A 13856-nucleotide genomic window follows, 5' to 3' on the forward strand; every position below is an offset into this window, starting at 1 on the left:
ATGTAGAAATTTAGGACAGGGGAAAAAGAAACCCTTCAATTTAATTGTACTAGGAACGACCATAAAGCTCTTACCCTTCCGTTTAAAGCGTCAATATCCAGCTCAGCTTTCTTTGCCCACTTCTGCCAAAAATTAGGGTCATCCAAGGAAATGTCTGTCCTGTTCCCAGATGCAACAAAACTAGCCTAGTAAATGTGAAAACACATGCATTGGTTTCTTAACTGCATGCCACAAAAAAATATCTGTTTTTGCTGGTAAGCACAATACTTAGGACTTTATGAAGTGGTAGCTGCAAGAAAGGTAAACCCGTCAACTACCATGACTAGAAATACAGATATCCCAACATTTGTAAGGAAAATACGTGAGACAAGTATATTGGAAAATTCAATTGACACAGAAGGCAAATTAATACTACTTGCATCTATCCTGGTCACATTTTATTAATTTTCCTCTGAATGTCAATGCACACCTTTGCAAATGTTGAGCCTTTTCCTTCAGATTCAATAGTAATTGTGTGTGTACGCCTTAAGAGAATCTGATCAATATCCTCTTCACAAAACTTAGACCCTTCATCTTCCTCATCCATGAGAGCACCATATGCCCCCTTTCGAAGAAGATCTTCTATTTCTTTCTTAGAAAGCTGTTGCACCTGTAATATGTAAGAGAGGTGTTTTAGTTTTTTTTTGGTTTGTTGCTTTGTTTTTTGTTGTGGCTTTTTTTTTTTTTTTTTTTACATCAGCCAATGTGTACATCTGACAGCAAAATCAGGCGGATTGTCCTCTCATTTAGCATTTCAGGAACTGAAACTCTATGGTGTCGGTCAATTAAACATTCATGCTTAAGTCGCCCTTCAAAGAAGAATATGAACAACAAAACTCTTAGGGTGAAGTTATACAAGTGGTTTAAACGATTTAATAATTCATTGTCACTGAATCCCTTTACCTCTGATGACTGCTAAGCTCCTCCTGGGAGCAGATTTATCTTACTAACCCGACAGAAAGCTAAAGCAAAAAAAGTCCAAAGCAAAAAGGCTACACCAGAAAAAGCTGACTAGAAGAACTCCCAAAAGTGCCAGGATCAACATAATGTAAAGGGTGGAATTATGAGAATGAATGAGGATTGAGGGAACATGACTCCACCTGCCCTCTTTTGGCAACAGGTGAGCCATTAGATAAGGCTGAGCCAGTCAGCTCATGTAGCCTTGCCCTGAATTAACCCTACTTCAAAATACATGCCATACTCCATCTGAAAACCACCGTTCACCAGCTAAAACACAAACAAGCAAGAGAAGTGTTACACATTCATAGCATTTGTTGATCATGCACCTTAATGTATTAATTCTCACCCCATTCGTAGCGTTTTCTCTTCCGCTCATAGATTGTAGCACAGCCTTATCAAGGCCAAGCTTCAAGCTAGCTTTGTCAAACATTTCCCTTTCATAAGAATTCCTTGTTATCAACCTGTAAATTTTCACTGATTTGCTCTGTCCTATTCTGTGACATCGTGCTTGAGCCTGATAAAACAAAGACAAATACTCAGTTACAGGTGACAAAAGGAAAAAAATACTAAAATAATAAAACAGAGAACTTACTTTAAAAGTTATTGGTTTCAGTATAAATAATCTTTATGCTTAAGAGAGGGATAACAGATAATTTCTCTTTTAGAAGAAGAAAATTTCACAGAAAAGGCAAAGAAAAATTTTCCATAAAATAATCTCTTGTAATATTACCTGGAGGTCATTTTGGGGGTTCCAGTCTGAATCAAAAATGATGCAGGTATCAGCAGCAGTAAGATTAATGCCCAAACCTCCTGCCCTTGTACACAGCAGGAAAACAAACCTATCAGAATCAGGTCTTGAAAACCTGTCAATAGCTGCCTGACGCAAGTTGCCTCTTACTCGGCCATCAATTCGTTCATATGGGTACCTGAAATTAAGATGTATTATAAAGAGAATTTCACTGCAATGGAATTGCCTCTTTCTAATATGCAATTAAAACAAAACAAACCCACAACAACACCCACCTCCCCTCCAGAAAAAAAAAAAAAAAAAGAAAAAAAAAAAAAGGAAAATATGCTACTATAGGGTCAAAAGAATGACAAACTGAGTGACTGTTCTCATATCCACTAACTTCATACTACTTTGTCTCCTACTTTGTGTCTTTTGGCAAAGAACAGACTTCCACTTCAAGGAATGAAATAAATATACAGGGTTAAGCTAAAAGACACTAAAGGTACCAAAATATCTAACTGAGTGGTAAACTAAGAGGCTAAAGCTTTCCATGTGAGGTCATTTTTGTATTCACCCAAAAGAAAAATGTCAGTACTCGCAAGTTACAGGCATGCTTTTCCCTTTAGTCAGATCACTACAGAAGATACAGTATAGTGTTTAAATTTCATCTCCTTTCAATACAGATTACTCACAGGTTAAATACTGTGGCCACTGAGGAAAGCACAGTTTATTTAGAATTGTATTATATTGTTGCTCTCACCGTCTCTGAATGAGGTAGTCTTCCAGTATGTCCAAGCAGCGCACCATCTGGGAAAAGATAAGCACCCTGTGGCCACCAGCCTTCAGTTTTGGCAGCAGCTTGTCAATCAGTACGAGCTTGCCAGCAGCCTGGATCATTGCCTGGAGCTGAAAATCTGGAGAGTCGGCATTGTGTGTTTCTTTAAACTCTTCCAAAATTTTCTCTTCAGCACCTGCAAAGATTGGACAGCAAATACATGAGCACTGCAAAGGGGTCTATTAATACACAATGAGCTTGCCTTCAATGCCCCATAGAAACTGCAGGAATGTTTCAAGCGTTATATGAACAAACATTTATAAAATATATTAAGCTTAAATTTAAAGCAAACATATACACAAATACAGCATAAATAAAAAGTAACTCTGAGCATTCATTCTGTTTTCCCCTTTTTTAAACAGGAGGAAACTCCTTCCTAAATAAATTCATATAACTATGTGAGGCATATAATTTAATGAAAAATTAAGAAAAAAAAGAGGAAAAGTAAACCATATTCCAACTGATCAAATGGGTCTTCTGTCTTTTTTTTTAAATGCAACAAGAAAGAAAAAAAATATCTCGTTTCCACAGGAAAACATTAATACAAGGAATACAAATCACATTGGATGTCTGTGCCTCCAACACCAAAACCAGGCTTAAATACAAGCATTCCTTGGACCTGCTCCTTCCATTATTAATTATAGAATCAAAATCCCAACAATGAAAAGAGTAATTTTGTAAGGGAAAAATAAGCAGCTATGAATTTATTTTACTTTCTATTCAGCTTTCTTTTCTCACAGAATATACCTTTTTTTTTTGTTCAGTTTGATGAAACTATCTGAAGCACATATTCCTTCCAGAACTAGTCGAAGTTCTTTCTTGCCATTCCTTTGCCTACGAACAATACACATAGCAGCAAATATTTCCTTGTACTGCTTATTACCTGACTACAGACCAAGTTCAAGTTCTCTCTTTAACCTCTCCTGTGGTTTTTTTGTGTTATGTTGCCTCAACAAACAGTGGGCTATTCCAAGAGTTATCAGATTACTACTCCTGAATACGTAAAAGGCTTTGTTCTAAGCTTATTTGTTCTAAGCTTATTTCACATCCAAATAATTTCTTTGTAGCTGTGTTCTTCAGTCCTCTTTATTTTTTAAAAAAACAAAACGTAGTTTATAAAGTATTTCTGATTGTATAATATTCAGCTTCAATACTGCTTTTGAATAACATAAGGGAAGGCGGGAGGGTGAGGGTAGAGAGGAGAACAGCTTACTGCCAGGCTTCTGCTGAGCATCTCTCTCATATCCCAGTTCTAAGTAGACGCCTGTAAACAAACATGCAAACGCACCCTCCCTGTGTGATCGCTGGTTCAGTGCCTACTGTAATGTGGTGTCTAAACTAGATACTACCCTAACCAGGCTGCCTGACAGCTTTGTATTACTCAGTGCACTTGCACTACTGGTTTTTACAGGTCTTAATGCACTGAAGATGTCACCACACTTCAAGGTAGTTTTACATCCCTGAATTTTCCTTAGCTGGATTTCCTACTCCAGGCATTACTGATCAGAATGGTTTCCACATAAGAAAAATAAACCCATGTGAAAACAGTATAATCACACAGACAGGCCTTCAAGTTCCCTTCAATCGTATTCCTTCCCATCTTGTAAAACATGTAGAATTTTGGGTAGTAAATCTCAGATTATGTACAGGGAGCTTAAGCCATTTCAGGACACAGTAGGCTGTGAAGTAGTTCACGTACAGTAACTTCAGTAATCATTCTAGATTACAACATTTCTCACTCAACTGTGATATCCAAATTTAAGTTTCACTACTATGAAGTAAACCTATATGCAAACTCAGCATCTGCAAAAGCAAACCACCTAAGCCACGCACACCACAATAAACCCACAAACAGGTCTAATGAACAGTGAATTTTCAGTATCAGTTTGGTCTCAGCAAGACTCTCTTGCATAACAGACCACAACTTCAAAAAATCTGCTTTCAATAACTCTATCCTAGCTAAACCCTGTGAAAGATCACCCTGTTCATTTCATTTCTACTTCAATTGCAATTAAGAAATGTACATTGAGCAGTCTGTTACCAAAAGGTCTGTAACACCAGTTCCTATCCTAGCTGATTTTTAGTAGGGGATGAAATGAAGGTATTTGAATGCGTGCTTGGTCCATCAGGGAAACCCTCACTTCCACTCCTAATTAGGAACAGCTTCTGGGGCTCAAGAGGACACAAGGATCAGAGTAAGAAACCCTGCCAACGTTCAACACTGTGGGATGTGCAAGTACAGAGGCACTTCCCACTGCTGGCTCTTGGAGACAGAGAAAGAGGAATGATGTATAATACTTGAGAATGGTTGCTAGGGAGAAAACAAGGAATCCAGCTCTAAGAAAAATGACAGACAATGCTTTGTCCAACCTAGTTGAAGAATATACAAAATGCAGTCCCTCCCTCTAGAAGTCTACTCAAAGACACTCTCAGCGAACCACTATTCATCTCCTCCACAGACCAGATCGACCAATCAAGAAACAAATAAAACCACTCCACATTCAACCTCTGCCATACCACTTCCATGGTACAACCTTCTGCAGCTCTTAAATGAAGATCATCCAGAAGACCTGCTTGCAACTTTTACATTAAACGAAACATAGTGTTTTACTTGGATATTCAAATACGCATGCAGTACTGTTTGCTTGCAAAACCTGTAAACTTGGAAGAAAATGAGTAGGATTCAGAGGCACCTGAAGCAGTTAAGTCTCGAGAACTTGCTACCGCAACACATCATTCATCAGGAGAACACCATGCAACATTATGTACTAGGACTGCAAGACCTCTTGGTAGAATTACAGCAAACTTGTGCTATCACTCTAAGTACAAAGATGTTAATTACAGATCAACAAAACAAAACCTCAGGTTCAGACAAGTACAGAATTTAAAAGTATTTTCTGTTCTAGAACTACAAAGGACATTTGTTCAGTTCCATACTGCACACTAAAAATAGTCAGAATTTATTCTTCCCTCCAATCTGAAGGCTTGACCCACCTGCCATGTTGATGCATGACATCAAGCAAGCCCAAATGTTTAAAGGTCACAAAAATGCTATAAAGGCAAAAGCACTCAAAAGACAACCCCACCTCCTTTTATTAGGGTTAAGATACAGTCATAAAAAAAGACTTGAAATTTTCTATATGGCCAGCTGGACTTCAGCAGTCTCTAACAGACACTAAATGATACAAGACTTGTGAGGGGGGGGGAAAAAAAAAAATCACTGTAGGTAACATTGCACGTATTGCTCATGAACTCTATTTGACAATACAAAGCAGTAAAACATTCACTTTATTTCTTTTAGTAAACATGAAATAAGGAAAAATAACAGCAATGCTAAAAGTCGCTGAAAACCAAGAAATGTAAAAAGCATCAAGGTAAGAAGCTCATAACCTGAACATCTTGAACTATCTTCTCTGGTAAACTCATTTATAAAATAGGTTAACTTAAAACAAAAAACCAACAAACAAAAAAAATCCTACCAGAACCACAAAGCTACTTTACCATATGCTCTTCTGAATTTAGAAACTGAGCGGCCCACCAGTATGGTTGGGTTGAAGTACTTTGGAGTAACCCTGTAACAAGCCTTTGCAATGACTGCTTGCGCATGGAATATAATTAGATGTCATTTTGTGAATCAGTTTAAGGCATTTTTCCCCCAGTTAAGCAAAAAAAAATGTCAAGGAAAAAAACCCAGCCGCACTGCAATATGAAGTCATACAATAAAAAACTGAAATCACATATGGTTCTTGAACGAAACCATCTTTCATCATGAAGCTTACAAACAGTATTAAACCAACTATAGCATAAAGCACATACAACAAGGAAGAAGAGTCAGGAAACAAGAAAACTTCAGAAAGAAGCCCTGTATAGAGGCTTGTGTTACATCCTCAAATAAAACATTTGACTTGACCAATCCATACTTCAGACACCTATAGCTAGCTGGCTCATCATATAGTACCTGCCATAGATAATCCTGATCTAAAACCAAAAGCATCACACTGAAAAAGAGTATTTGTCATTAAGTCTAATATGACATAGAAACAGATCTGACTAGTTAAATTAGAAAAAGGAACTGACACCATGTGACCATAAAAGCACGTGTGATCATCATTTCTTACCTCACAACTTTTATTCAGAAATTTAAAGTTACTATCTCATAGCTGCTATTTGTTTTCTTTCCATAGAGAATTAACTATAACTCTAAAGAAAAAATTGCCATATTTTATGCCAGCATCCAACAACATGCATGACAACTGAAGTCTTGGTTGGGAGAAATAATAGAAAGAAAAACTTGATAATACCAACACTAACTCTGTCAGGGCCAGGAAGCCTTGGGAAAAAGCAGCACAGCAAAAGCAGTAATGCTGTCCTGACTAGCCGGTACACATACCTAAGGGAACCTAAAAGGTTATCTTCACTTTTCTACTTAAAATAAATGAATAACACAAATACATACTAGAACAGAATTTCTAATTTACTGAACTTCCTTACAACCATTTTTTGAATAAGGAGAACAATTGGAGGCCTACCGTTAATAAGGTACGGATGATTGCAGCATTTTCTTAGTTCCATCATAGTGTTTAAAAGATTAGGTACATTTGCCTGACCTCCACCCTTGGAAAGAAATGTGAAGTTCTTTTCAAGAATAGCACGATAGTATTTCTTCTGGATATTTGTCAGCTCAACTTCAATGATGGTTTCCTCTTTGGGGGCCAAGTTCTTTTCTACATCCTCCTTGAGACGTCTCAGCATCATCGGCTTCAAAATAGCTTGGAGTTTTTGCACCTAGGAAACATGGGTTTAATAAATAACCAAATTAAAACTGGAAGACTTCAAATATTTCTTTTTCAATTTAATACTAAAATCCCTGTTTCCTACCCCAGATCACAACTAGAGAGCATTCGTAAAAAACTCTTTCCTCAACTGCCTAGAAACTGAGTTCTCCTTGTTAACTCAAAGAGTTAACACTTCTAAAGTAAATTTTTAGCAGGCATCACCTCTGTTTTGTGAATGTTATTAAGCAGACTTCATCAAGATTCTGTTGTATACATGTGGGAGTAGTTACACTCAGTCCTAAAATTACATTAGGTCCTTTGAAGGCAGCTGCGAGGCTGACGTGCCCCCCAGTGAAAATGAGTTTGACACTCCTGACCTAGAACTATCGTTCTAGACAAGGACAGTATTGCACACCAGTCATGCAAAGCTAATCCTGAGTAACCACAGCTATATAAGCAAATCTGACTGTATGATTAAGTTTTGCAGTTAACTTCTAACCACTAAACACAGTGTTCAATACTATTTTTTCCCTTCCTATACCTGCTTCTAATTCTTTTATTTCCTTAGTTTTGATATGCATTAAAGTAGAAAACTACTTAGGCCTAGTCTCAAAATGAAAACATTTTATCTCAGTACATTTTTAACACACTGATAATTTTAGTGTCGCCAGGTTTTGCTGCATATACTTTAAGATGTTCTAGATGGCAGGGAAGGGGCGGAAACGTCCATTTTCCTCAAAAAAAATAGCTACATTTTGTCAAGTTTTTGCAAAGTCTCCTCGCAAAAAAGCTCAAAAAATATTCCATCTAGAAAAAGAGTGGCATTCAGGTTGTCTCTCACCGAAGTACAAACCAGCTCAGTGTTGAAGAGCTGATAATTTACCCTGAAATTGATCATCATCTCTTGCTGAAGAACTGAAGAGCAGAAACATGAACAAAAGATACTTTCTCCTGAATTCACATAATTTCCTTAGTAATAAAGCAACTTCAAGAGAAAGAAGATAAATTAGTACAGAGGGATGAACAAGAGAAAACATAGCTGGAACAGGACTGCAAGGAATGGAGAGGAAAACCTAATTCACTAACACATAGTCTGTCTCATCACTTGAAAGATAAGTCAAACTCTAAAACATCTAATGGCATGTCAGGAAACGAAGGATTTCTTCCAAAACTTGTTGGCCCAAGCAACCCAGGCTCCAATTCTGCTCATGGCTGATAACATTATTTTACTAATATTTCCATGTATGGCTTCAAAAAATCACCAGTTCTGCTCTGCTGACATTTAGGCTGGCCAGACAAAAGCTATGTTGAGAGTTACGATACATTAACTCCAGCTCCAACACTGTATTAACAGGACAGCTTCTGGATCAGAGCTGGCTCACTTCCAATCAGGTCAGAGTCCATCCTGACTGGCATGCAACTGTCTGCACAATCTGTGAAAACATATCCTACGATTCCCTCAGGACACAATATGATTTTTCCAGGAGGCAAGGGAATGGAGGGAGAGCTGTTTTGTAATTTAGACTATTACCTATGAAAGAGCTGCTCTCAGAGAAAGTTAACCAATTCAAGCACTCGGAAGTTAGAAAGATCATAAATTGAATTTTCAAACAAAACCAACATAAAATTGCCCACAAAGACACATGCAATTGTGAAGCTGAATTATCACAGAGTATTAAGGGCCAAATTAAGGTGCCATGCTTCATTTAACTCCTAATGTAAATGTGATTTGACTGTTACCTATTGACTTTCAGAAAACACTTTCATACATACAAGAAGAAATTGAAGTTTTTTTATGTGACTGTAAGAAGTTTTACATTTAAGACTGAAAACATGCTGCATTGAGGGTCTCCTTTTGCAGACAACTTGAGAAATCTGTTTCTGACTCAGTAAAAAAAAAAAATCTCCCTCCATTTGGTTGCCTCTTGCTAAACTAGGTTTCAAATATGTTCCTGTTTGCACAAAAGTCATTGATAAAACTCCCAGGTGTTAACTCCACAGAAATTAGAGAGCATAGTCCCCTCTGATACTAATGCTTATGGAAGAAGGTCAACTGACACATTACCTCTCTTAGAGCAAATAAGCAATTCTAGAAGTATATTCATTCACCAACTGTAAGAAGACACCCAATTCACATTTTTAAACATCACATTTTAATGAGGGGAAACTTCCCCTCATTCATGTCTCTGCATGACCAACAAACAAAGGATAAGAAAAACAGCGATAATGCAAAATGTCTTGTGGTCAAAAGCAAAAAAATTCAACAAAATGAAAACAAACACAAAACCAGGAATAAAACTACTGTGGTCTTCCAAAAGCTAAATAGGTATTACTTATAAAAACAATTAATGAAGTTCAGATATAATCAAATGAATAAATTCACAATATCTAAACAGAAAACTAAGTGTGCAAGAGGAGTTTACCTGCTCTTCAGTTTTCAGATCACCAAATTCTTGCATGAATGTGGTTTCTGATGGGAAGCGACCTGGTTCCAAGAAGTGAAGCAAGCTAAATAGCTCTTCTACTGTATTTTGCAAAGGGGTTCCAGTAAGCAGCACTTTATGTTCCTGAAAGGTTAAGAAACATTTGCCTAGGAAACCATTTGAATTCATTTTCAATGGAGAAATACACAAAATTATATATATCTTTTTTTTTTCCCTATATGTGCATCTCACCTTTGCTTCCTCTCCCCTCCTGCAACTACTTACATATAGCTCTTTTCAATACATTTCTAAGTACTATTCTGGCCTTCCTTCAGCAATAGTCCAGAAACACACTTCACTACTTAAGCACCTTCAAAAGTCCTCCAGATAGAAGAAGAGATTTTACTGATCCACTATGTCCTTTCACAAATACAATGAACTTCAAATGGCAAAGTAACAGCTGAACTTATCACTTCCAGTGTAAATCCACCAATTTACTCTACCTCCAACAGATTGTGGTGCATGAATCCCTTTGGGGCAGGTGTAAGTTGCTAACATGGGGAACCTGAAGCAGAGTCCTACTTTCTATCTACACATGACAAATCAGAGGAAAAGTTGCATATTGCCTTGGAGGAGGTGAAACAACTAGCTCAAGGTCAAACATGAAGTTAGCAGAACAAGAACTGAACTGAGAGGTCCCATATCTCCACCTGTAGCCACACATACGCTCAACTTTCCTCTAGTAGCAACCATAATAAGGAAAATTAATTGTATACAGCATTTTTACAAACTTCCATTTGTCAGGACTCCTTAAAAAAAAGTATTTTTTTTAACAAACAGGGAAAAAGAAACTAAAAGTGACATATAAGTCACCAGTGCTTGTGTAAGCTAATGTTTATGCCTCTTTATTCTTATCAGAAAGAAAGGGGTTTGAGTTTTAAGTATTAACTTAGCACAACTACATTCCCCTCACATTTTTAAAGAATATTCTGACAAAAACACACCTTTTAAATTGTAAATACCTTTAAAAACCATCATCTTATTTTTCTCTGTGTATTTAATACACTTATTTTGTGCACATAACACAATACGTATTTATGTAAGCATCAGAAATCAACTTGCTCTTCCCTTCCTTAGCCAGTCTGAAAGAACATCCTTATAGCCACACAACAAATTAACACTAGAGCTGACAGTAATGCAGAGCCGTTTACCACTCACACCTGTATCTGGCCACCTGACCATATTATACCTTTACATAAATGCCTATGTGGAAAAGTAACTGGAGTAATCACATGAAAAGAGAAAAAGGAAAGAAAAAATTTATCTTGATTCTCTTAAGGGAATCCACATCGTTGTATGCCTAAATCAATGAAGAGACTTATGACACTCCAGCACTCCAACATTCAAGGATTCATATATTTCCAGGTATTTTGAAGACTTTCTCAGCTCCATTCCCTCATTCTTACTACTTCATGCTTTTACTTAAGAACAAGACATCCTATTTTCCATTTTAATAAAAACATAAATCAGGAATAATAAAGATACAGAAGACGCAAAGGTAAGGGGATGCAGACACTGACCAGGTCCATCATCTTGAGTCCTTCCAAAAGCTTACAGTTCCTGTTCTTCAGCCTGTGGGCCTCATCGATGACCACGCAACGCCATGGAATGTTACGCAACTCCGGGCAGTCAGTCAAGATCATTTCAAATGTTGTGATAATGGCATGGAACTTGTAGGAACCTTTTATCACACGACCCTAAAAAAGAACAGCAAAAGTTAAAGCAAACTCCCTGGCAAAGAAAGGAAGCACATTTCTGTCATCATTCAAGAGATTTTTTAATTTTTTTTAAATCAAAGGAAAGTGATGGTCCTCTCAAACAATCCAAATAAGCCAGAAGTACATTAAGATTTCATTTTTATGACTACTACTAGAATGTTTTGCTCCCAGTAAACAGTAATTTTTTCCTGGTAGACACAGAGTACCCAAAATACATACAATTCTAGTAAACAGCTCCAAAAAGCAGCAAATCTCTCTGAACTCTTACATGGAGAATGTGTATCTCTCCATACATTTCCTTGATATTTTTGTAAATTTGCACTAAGTAAAGCTCAACAGTGAAATATACTTGATATGTGGTACCCTATTCCCTGTTTATTTGATTAGCTGAGGGTCCCATTTTCAGGGCTGATACTAAAACTCTGCTTCAAAAAGGCACTCTGAATAACTTAAGATCATGAAACTAACATCTTTCTGACATTATGCTATATTTCTTTCCCAATCTTGTTCAGTAAAAATGTAACTTGGTATCTCCAGTGGCGCTGGGTCTGCACAGGAACACTGTCTCTGTTGGGCCTCACGCAAGTTCAAAGCCATTCTAAGTTTTCAAAGCAAGACTATGTCATAGGTTGTATATTGAATACATTTCAAAAGAAACAGATATTTTACGGTAAGGTGACCATTTCTTCCTTCAAATACATTCAAGTCTGAATCCTTTTATAAGTGACCTGCATATAATCCTCTCCAAACTGTGGGGATCAGAACTGGCTACTGACTCAATAAAATTATTTGAAACCTGATATCCTGAACTCAGCATTAAATCTGCCTATGCACACTAAGAGTACATCAGCAGAAGTAATGACCTGCTCAACAGTGCTTTCTCACAGCATACCCCAGAAACATTTATCTTATTAGGAAGAAAAGGAATTGTTACCTAATAAACAGCAGATGCAGATACACTAAGTGGACAACTTACAAAGCCAGCAAATTGAAATGCTGCAACCTGAAATGCTTGTGACCTTTTCACGAGCCAGATATAACTGTGAAGATACGAGAATGCAGCACAGGAGATTCTTTCCAAGTAGTGGAAAACACTTCTATGAGGAGCAGCCTCATGACTGTACAGCAAGCTCTTGATCACTACATAAAGCAGCACATCCAGGTGAAGGAAAAATAGTAGAAGGGACTCTTGACTATATATTTAGAGCTGTTTAAATCTCATGTTAAAATATGCATAGTGGTCTTGCCACAAGAGCTCACACTATTTGAAAGGCAGTCAAATGCTGTACTGAAGAACACTGGAGTAAATCAAGCAGAAAGTTCCAAGAGCTCTCAAGAGCTTTAGAAGGTGAATGATGCTGTTCTTCAACAGTTTCGGGACTCCAACACTTGGGGAAAGTATGGGAAAGAATCCTAAGTAATCCTATTAACGTCACATTTGAGAAATTTAAATGTAGAAACTATCAGGAAAGTGACCTATAGCATGGTCACAGGCAAATTCTTAGGCAACTAGGAATCAATTTATCCTGTTTCAGTGTGGCACCCAAAAGTTCTCTATGTCGGAACCACAGGAATTTTACATCCACTTACTCAGAGAAGTTCTTCCATTTGAGGAAATCAATCTTCCTAATAGGTAGCAGTTTCCCATTCTGTTTGGGAAATTCTTCTGGAAGTAACTCAAGCAACAGAGGTAGCCACAAGGTGCAACGATTATATATGAATGTTAGGTTATGGTTTGGGCTATTACCTCTTAGCAGATACAAACTGAGAACATCAATTGGATGTGTATAACAAGTGGACTTCTAAAATGACATACCTTCCACAAGTGGGAATTCTGAAACATTATTATGGTCTTTCCCACCAACTTCAGATTCCACTTTGTGGAACAAAAGAACAGGTGCAGAAATGCACATGTTAACCAGCTATAGCAGGAAGGCATCTGGAAAACTAAGTCACAGCCACTTTGTAGAATGTAATTCAACATCATCTTCGATGAAAGACATAGTCCCTACTTGTAAAATACTGCCTTAAACTGCTGCACGCTAACCACTCTTTGCAGAAATCTGAAGCAATCCTATGCTGATGACATGTTGATAGCTCAAGCAGCTTCTCAGCAAGGAAGAAAACCATGCAAGCAGACAACAGTCTCTTAAGCCAATATCCACTGAGTCCAAAAGGACAGAACCAAATAATCCAGGAAGTTCTAACATCAATAGCATTATTTTGAGTTAAAAATGAATGAAGGACAAGATATTCCATTTTTACATGTGAGCCAGGTGGGTTCTCTTGTTAGTCCTCACTACACTGTGAGGTAAA

General features: G+C 37.3%; 1 protein-coding gene across 2 annotated transcripts in view; it reads right to left on the reverse strand.

Annotated features, from left to right (window-relative positions):
* Positions 1-13856, reverse strand: part of CHD7 (chromodomain helicase DNA binding protein 7) — a gene marked incomplete at its 5' end in the record, with an annotated part of 89334 nt that overhangs the window by 18192 nt on the left and 57286 nt on the right. Inside the window, 8 exons of one of the 2 annotated variants that reach the window (XM_080340634.1) lie at positions 75-185; positions 470-649; positions 1346-1513; positions 1730-1925; positions 2490-2700; positions 7094-7349; positions 9763-9906; positions 11343-11519. The exons of the other annotated variant lie outside the window; for it this stretch is intronic. Of the exons in view, the coding sequence (XP_080196760.1) occupies positions 75-185; positions 470-649; positions 1346-1513; positions 1730-1925; positions 2490-2700; positions 7094-7349; positions 9763-9906; positions 11343-11519 (1443 nt within the window). The remainder of the gene's footprint in view (positions 1-74; positions 186-469; positions 650-1345; positions 1514-1729; positions 1926-2489; positions 2701-7093; positions 7350-9762; positions 9907-11342; positions 11520-13856) is intronic. 2 annotated transcript variants of the gene reach the window in all.

The sequence above is a fragment of the Nesoenas mayeri genome (genome assembly GCF_963082525.1).
Source record: "Nesoenas mayeri genome assembly, chromosome: 2".
NCBI lineage: Eukaryota > Metazoa > Chordata > Aves > Columbiformes > Columbidae > Nesoenas > Nesoenas mayeri.